This window comes from Chiloscyllium plagiosum, unplaced genomic scaffold, assembly GCF_004010195.1.
Source record: "Chiloscyllium plagiosum isolate BGI_BamShark_2017 unplaced genomic scaffold, ASM401019v2 scaf_2941, whole genome shotgun sequence".
NCBI lineage: Eukaryota > Metazoa > Chordata > Chondrichthyes > Orectolobiformes > Hemiscylliidae > Chiloscyllium > Chiloscyllium plagiosum.
In genome coordinates this window covers 1-8,220 of record NW_025203110.1, presented here as the reverse complement: position 1 = coordinate 8,220, position 8,220 = coordinate 1, and the positions used below count along the sequence as shown (strand labels likewise).

Here is an 8,220-nt window from a genome sequence, read left to right as displayed (position 1 = left end):
TAGACTCTGATTTCCAGCATCTGCAGTACTCACTTTTGCCCATTCGGCCCATCGGGCATTCACCAACCCACCAAAGAGCATCCCACCCAAACCCACCCCTATCCCTATCCCTGTAACACTGCGTTTTGCATGGCTAACCTACCTAGCCTGCACATCCCTGAACACTATGGGCAATTTAGCATGGCCAATCTATCTAACCTGCACATCTTTCGACTGTGGGAGGAAACCAGAGCACCTGGAGGAAACCCACGCAGACACAGGGAGAATGTGCAAACTCCACACAGACAGTTGCCCGAGGGTGAGATTGAACCCAGGTCCCTAGCGCCGTGAGGCAGCAGTGCAAACCACGGAGCCATTGTGCCTAAATTTGTAAAAATCAAAACTAATCTCTCCTTGCTGAAGCAGTGCTTTAGACTACTACACACCTGAGGCAGAGTTCCTTTGACCAGATCTGGAATATCTTCTTTGCTGTAACCAACTGCAGTTAGGCCATCTTCAACCTTCAACTCAAAGAGGAATTTGCGAAGAGTATCAGCCAGAACTAATCCTGCATCTTCACGTTTCACAGTCCGCACGTCAGTCCCTGTAGGAAACAAAGTGCTCAGTTTGTAGTATCAGCTGGAAAGGAGGTCACACTGTATACTCAGTAAATTACAACATCATTTTACTCTCCTCTACATCCGATTCCAGGAAATGTGACAATCAAATCACTGGAAAAAAGCAAAATGAATGCAATTACTAACTATTTCAACAAAGCTTGTGTTGATTATGGCCTTACAAAGAAATTCTTTGTGGAAATCAGAGAAGCTGAATTTCTCGCCAGCCAGGAACTGTCTTGCGATTACGATACATTTTATACACAAAGCTCTTTGATATTTAGTTTGGATCAAGTTTATTAATTGCAGTCTGCTAATGAACCAGAAGAACAATAACTAACTATATCTTAATATTAATTTTAGTAATATTCACTAATGTTTCTTTACTAACTGTAACATTTTATTGATTCACACGTACCAGAAAGAGAATCTGTAAACAATGTTGTACACATGGAATTTATATCTAATGGATAATCTGATCTGAAAAATCTGTGCAGACTAAATACATTGTATTTTATTCAGTTAGTCAATGAGATTAGCTGTTAACCTTATCAATCTGAATTTTGTAAAAATGTTTTTGTAAGGACATTACCAGAAATGAACTGAAGAAAAGGTACTTTTTACAGATTTTACAAATTCACTTTCAAATGCTCAATTCTAATACAGTAGCACCTCGACATACGAACGACCCCGTTCCCGAACAAATCGGTTTACAAACAGGATGGTACGTAAAATTTTGCTTCAACGTACGTACGAAATTCAAGGTATGAACGAAGGTACGAACACAAAAAGCCCGTGTGCGACCACGTGGTTTCATTGTTCTGCTTTGTTACACACTTGTTGAACGCAAAAGCTCTTGGGCCCCCCGTGATCTCATTCAGTTCGTCTTTGGCACGTGCACTGCGAACAGCGTTCGTTGCTACATCCAAGCATTCTTACGCTATCCGAACAATGGGAAAAATTGATTCAGTTCGCAAACTTTTCGGTTCGTGAACTGGGTCCCGGAATGGATTAAGTTCATAAGTCGAGGCACTACTGTAGTGTCAAAGTGATCAGCCAGAATTGTACTGTCCCACCTAGTATCCCCGCTGCTTCCAAGTGTCGTTCGGGACACACAGAGCCTGTGAAAGTGAAGACTGCAGGTGAAGTCAAAACCACCGAAAGGCCATGGGGCTGCAAAGAGAGGACAAAGCTTATGTTGCAGGAGAAGAAATTGCCAACAAAACACGTGGAAAGTAAGGAAATGCCTAAAATCAACTTCCTTCCAAATCCTCATATCCATGATTTCACCAAGATCCCCTTTAGCTGTGATTCTGTGAAAGTAAATCCCTTGTACGACTCTGTCTCCTCTCTCCACCCAATCCCAATGGTCACATTACCAACCACTAGCTGAGGTCGGTTGCTACCATCAATCCTCCTTTCTGCTCTTTCAAAGTAAAGTTAGTAAAGTCACATTGCCTGTAACAAAACCAACATTCACGCTGCCAAAGGGAAATGTACAGAACTGTAACAGACACTTATCCAAAGTATCATGAATGGGGTGCTACAGCAACCCCAGCTAAATCTCCTCTACTCTTAGTGCAAGGGCTTGTCTGAGGATAGACCACAGTAGAATCCTAACAAGAGCAGGCACTTAACTTACATAACAAGGTTTAGTTTATTCTTTGATAGCAATGGGCAGATTTAATATTTAACGGGTTCAATCCAAATAAGATTTATCTGAAACAAAAACAGAAATTGCTGGAAAAACTCAACAGGTTTGGCAGATTCAGTGGAGACAGTCATAGAGTCATAAAGCTGTACAGCATGGATACAGACCCTTCGGTCCAACTTGTCCATGCTGACTAGATATCCTAAATCAGTCATAGGGTTGCTGTACAAAACCTTCACAAACATCTCCCTGCAAGTCACCCCATTAACTTCTCCAGTGGCTCAGTGGTTAGCACTGCTGCCTCACAGGGCCAGGGACCAGGTTTGATTGCACCTTCAGGTGATTGTCTGTTTAGAGTTTACACATTCTCTCTGTGTCTGCGTGGGTTTCCTCCCGCAGTCCAAAGATGAGCAGGTTAGGTGAATTGGCCATGGCATGGGGAGCAGGCCTGGCTGGGATGCTCTTTGGAGGGTCGCTGCAGACCTCAAAGGCCAAATGGCCTCCTTCCACACTGTAGGGATTCTATGAGTTGCTCACTCGAATTTAGTCTACTGGAATTAGCTCTTGGCATTTGGTTTGACCTTAAACTGAATTTTCTACCTTATTTCCACATTCACAATATTCCACCTCAGGAACACCACCAAATTTCAACCCAAACTCACCCCAATTCTGGAGTCATCCTGTTGTGTTGCCCGCCGGGTATCTCACCCTTCACTGGGTCAATACCAGTAGTGGACATCCACGGGCATAACTGCTACTGATTTACATTAGGATGGGGTAGAAGGTGCAACCGTCCCATCACATTCCCCAGCACACCCTCTGTGAGGGATGGCACAAAGACTCACCCTTTTTGACTGAGGAATGCTAAAAGTGATCATCAGTCTTTGAGCTGATAACAGAGGTTTTACATGTTAACGCTCTCTGACATTACAGAAGTGATCACCCTGTGAGACTCATTATAACAAAATTCTTTATTGTAATTGGAGCTACTTTATAAGACCAGGTGAGTTACTTGAGATCTGTCAAATTTTTGACACGGTTTACAACCTATCAGAGTTTGGAACAGGGTGACCGAACTGCTGCATTTAAAGAATAAACTAGGTGACTGATAAAGAGTCACGAGTTTGAGTTTGAGTTTGATTTCTTCTTGTCATATGCAACGAGATACAGTGAAAGCGTTGTCTTGTGTGTTCTACAGGCAGACCAAACCATAGAAGTGCATCAGCGTAACAGAACAGAATGCAAAATACAGTGTTATAGAGTCATACAGCACGAAAACAGACCCTTCAGTCCAACCAGTCCGTGCCAAACATAATCCCAAACTAAACTAGTCCCACCTGCCTGCTCCTGGCCCATGTCCCTCCAAACCTTTCCTATTCATGTACTTATCCGAATGTCTTTTAAACACTGTAACTGTACCTGCATCCACCTCTTCCTCTGGAAGTTCATCCACACATGAACTACTCTCAGTGTAAAGGAATTGACCCTCATGTCTTTTTTAAATCTTCCTCCTCTCACCTTAAAAATATGCCGTTTAGTCTTGAAAGCCCTCACTCGAAGGAAAAAGACACCTGCCATTGACCTATCCATGCCCCTCAGGATTTTATAAACCTCTGCAGCATCACTCCTCAACCTTCTACACCCCAGGAAAAAGGTCCCATCCTATCCAGCCTCTCCCCAAAACTCAAACCCTCCATTCCTAGCAACATCCTGGTAAATCTTTTCTGAACCCTCTCCAGCTTAATGATATCCTTACTATAACTGGGTGACCGGAACTGAACACTATATTCCAGAAGAGGCCTCACCAACGTCCTGTACAACTTTAATATGACTTCCTAACTCCTATGCTCAAAGGACTGAGCAATAAAGGCAAGCTTGCTAAACGCCTTCTTAACCACCCTGTCTACCTGTGATGCAAACTTCAAAACATTATGTACCTGAACCCCTAGGTCTCTCTGTTCTACAACACTACCCAAGGCCCTAGTTTTAACTGTTGAACTCTTGCCCATGTTTCTTTTACCAAAATGCAACACCTCTCATTTATCCAAATTAAATTCCATCTGCCATTCCTCAGTCCATTGACCCAATTGATCAAGATCCCTTAGTAATCTTAGATAATCTTCCTCACTGTCCACATTACCATCAATTTTGATGCCATCCACAAACTTACTAACCATGCTTTCTGTTGTATTTAAGTCATAGAGTCATAGAAATGTACTGCACACTGTGTTAATCTCAGCAACATGTCTTTGCTCATCACTCTTAAGTGAGAAAGTTACTCATGAGTCAGATGAATAATATATACGAGAATACAACAATCTTTTACATTTCAAAGGCACCATGAGGTATGGAGAGAAGCAGGAATATGCTGTGATAGAGGGTCAGGGATGATGAGGCAGGCTCAAAGGGCTGAATGGCCTACTACTGCTCCAAGTTTCTAATGTGACACATTACAAGTTAGGCATCCAGCCCATGTTCAGTATACCACCCTTTATAACTTTGTCACATCACCCTACTCAACAATAAGTCACTGCTTTGTAATACATCTTTATCATATTCCCTGCATGATCTATGTCTGTGTCGGCCGGATGTACATTCACTGCAAATACATACCACCAAAGGGTGATCCACGTTGTAGTCCTTTGCTGTAAAGTTTTTCACCATTCCTGCTATTGGATACGACATTCCATGACTGAGAGTACACAAAATGTACAGTTTGAGTCTGATCACCTAATGTAAGCTACTCACATCTTTTCACCACGAGCACCCAATACGTCCCCACCACCCCCCTGAACTATAGCATAAATGCTGCCCCCTCCACACTTTAAGCCCTGATGAAGAGTCATTTAGACTCAAAATGTTAGCTTGCTCTCTCTCCCTGGATGCTGTCTGACCCACTGTGATCTCCAGCAAAGAGTATGGGCTTGTGGTGCAACGGTAGCGTGTCTGACTCCAGATCAGAAGGTTGCATGTTCAAGTCACATCAGGCTTAATTGAAGAAAAAAAAAGGGTGACACGGTCACTCAGTGGTTAGCACTGCTGCCTCACAGCACCAGGGACCCAGTTTGATTCCCACCTCGGGTGACTAGCTGTGTGGAGTTTGCACATTCTCCCTGTGTCTGTGTAGCTTTCCTCCCGCAGGTCAGATGAACTGGCCATGCTAAATTGCCCATAATATTAGGTACATTAGTCAGGGGTAAATATAGAGTAGGGTATTGGGCCTGGGTGGGGTACTCTTCGGAGGGTCGGTGTGGACTTGTTGGGCTGAAGGGCCTGTTTCCATACAGTAGGGAATCTAATCTAAAATTTGTTGTTTTCAGTACAGTTTTGAGTTACTGTATTTTCTCTTGTGTAACTCAAGAGATCTGAAAATTCAACATAATTTTAAAAATCTCATGTTAAAACTAACTGAATCCACAATTATAGATTAAAATTAGTGAGATTTAAAAAGTCCCTGAGTTACTTCAGAGACAGTATGGATGTTTTTTTAAGGGCATACACTGTTTGTCAAGTTGACAGGTTTTGAAACGAGAGACAAAGGGCTTCAATAGACAGTGTGTCCGGGTTTGCGAAGCAGTTAGATAGTAAGGTAGGTGGAATTTGATGACCCGTCTCTGCCCAGGTTCAGGAGCAGGACTGAGCCATATCTCTGGGTTTGCAAGGTGCAGAGTAAAGATCCTGCCACCCTCCTGCTTCTCTTTGGTCCAATTCGGAATGTTTGCCCCTCCTGTCCAGAAGGCAATGTGTGCTGCACATTGGCATTCAATCAGCAGAGGGCTGGCTAGCTGCAGGGTTATCATTCCACTGGCATTCCCCTTCCTTGTGACTTCTGTAATGTGCCTGAATTGTTAAAGTTCCCTTGATAACCGACACCAGCATTCTCACAACAATCAATCTGAGGTGAGGCCTTCAATGCCTCACTTTCTCTCTCCTTTTTTTAAAAGTGGTGTTACATTTTCCAATTTTGAAACTGATGGGTCCACTATCAAAGCTGGGCCAGTTTGGAAAATCCCAGCGATTGTACAACGAAGGTGACAGCAATCTCTTTTACAGCCCAAGGTTTCAGTCTGCTAGGACCTGGGAAATAGTCAGAATGTCAGGTTTCTGCAGATATTAATGACCTTAATTTCCCCATTCTGTTTAAACCCTAGTTTAACTCAGCATTTGCAATATATTTTTCTACAATGAAGGCAGATACAGGACATTTGTTCCAATATCTCTGACATTTTTTCATTCTCCATTATAATTTATCCTGTCTCGGCTTCGAAGAGAGTAATGTTTACTTTAGTTATTCTCTTATCTTTTAAAGGATAATAAAACATGTACTCAAGACTTAAAGAAGGTCCCACTGCAGGTAGCAGTATCATAGTCACACATACTTTAGGAGATCCCTTTATAATGCTGTTTGATTGATATCAGCCAATAATTATTGGCACGTTTATATAGAGGAGGCACTCTGCAGTAATGTTACCTCTTGGCACAGATGTTGCTGGATCTGCAGACTTCAAAGATAAGTAGTAAAATAGGGTAAAGTCACCATAGTCTTACCAGACCATAAGGCTGCTCTCTCATTAGGGAGGGAGAGAGAGAGAGAGAGGGAAGGACAGAGAGACAGAGACAGAGAGAGAGAGACAGAGAGCAACAGAGAGAGACAGAGAGAGACAGAGAGAGAGGGACAGAGAGATAGAGAGAGACAGAGACAACTGGTCATGGTTTAACCTGAGGGTCACCATGCCTCAAGTGAGGGGAGAGATTGAGAAGGTGGGAACTTAGCAGCTGGGGTTGGGAACTGACCCCATACTATTGCTATCCCTCTGCATCACAAACCAGATGTCCAGCCAACTGAACTAACCAACTGCTTTTAACTAATACACAGCAAACAAAGGAAAAGGCAAATCAGTCCATAAAACACTAAAATATTAAGCTCTGTAAAGGTGTGTTATCTGTGGAAGATTGGCATTCATATCACACATGTATTGCATTGCTTACCAGAGGTGGACACCAGCGTTTCCAAAACCAATTCCTGCAAAAACACTTGCAAGGTGCATGTTGAATCTAGCCTCGATGTCATCAGGGTGTTTAATAGCACTAGCAGTATGAAGGAGAAATTAATATTTTACACATGATACAGCATTCACAGGAAAACACCTGAACAATCTCCTATGACATTCAACATGGGCGATAATAGGTGATACCAGGGGCAGGATTTAATGGGGTTTGTAAGAATAGGAAGGACCTAGGCTCGGGGCGTGGAAGGGTATGTTATTGGGAGCTGCCATCTTGAGTCTGCAGCATCAGTTTGAAGTTGTGTGATATACTGGGCGGCATGTCAATGGCAAAGCGGCCAACATGATAGTGGCTGTTGGGAAACTACTTCCCATTCATTTGTGGAGCTTGAAAACTCATCCATTGGGGAGCACATCAAATTCAGTCCATCTACAGGGTTAAGTCTGGAGGGGGGCTACACAGTTTAGTAGTCAGGTCCTCAAACAGCATAGTGGTTAGCAAAAGGTGCCCAAGTCTTGAAGCAGAGGGTTAAGAGGTGGAAGTACCTGAAGGGATCCAGGCTTCATCCTCTAGGGGAGGGGTTATCACTGCAGCGCTGTGGTCCTGTGTGTCTCAGGGAGACAGGTGCACCACAATGGAAGGCCAATGGTCAGGGAAGGGAACTGGGCAGGTCAGTGCATCCACTGGAAGCTGCTGCGTCACAGGAGATCAGATGGGCATCCATCACATTGCAGATCAGGGAGGAAGCCACTGTGGGATGGGAGGGGCTCTGGGTATGGCCCATGGGAGGGTCATGCAATCCCACTGATTAACTCCAGGTGCTATAGGAATGAAGACCACGTCCACAGAGGTGCACACATCATTGTCTGCCACCTCCACACAGTCCCCTTTGTGGATGTGCAATGGGTCTCAAACATATACCCAGTCTCTCTGCAGCTTCACCTGCTACCAGAGGATGGCTCGGTC

The 8,220-nt window shown here is 43.7% G+C and overlaps 1 protein-coding gene across 1 annotated transcript; it reads right to left on the bottom strand.

The window, feature by feature from the left end:
- Positions 1-345: 345 nt before the first annotated feature.
- On the bottom strand, positions 346-8,151 carry LOC122546265 (hydroxyacid-oxoacid transhydrogenase, mitochondrial-like; the record flags this gene model as incomplete). The annotated part of the gene is made up of 4 exons (XM_043685041.1): positions 7,237-8,151; positions 4,861-4,939; positions 1,673-1,769; positions 346-583 (listed from the first exon to the last, which is right to left on the bottom strand). Coding segments are annotated over exons 1-4 (473 nt in total), but the record flags the coding sequence as incomplete, so codon positions are not given.
- Positions 8,152-8,220: the final 69 nt, after the last annotated feature.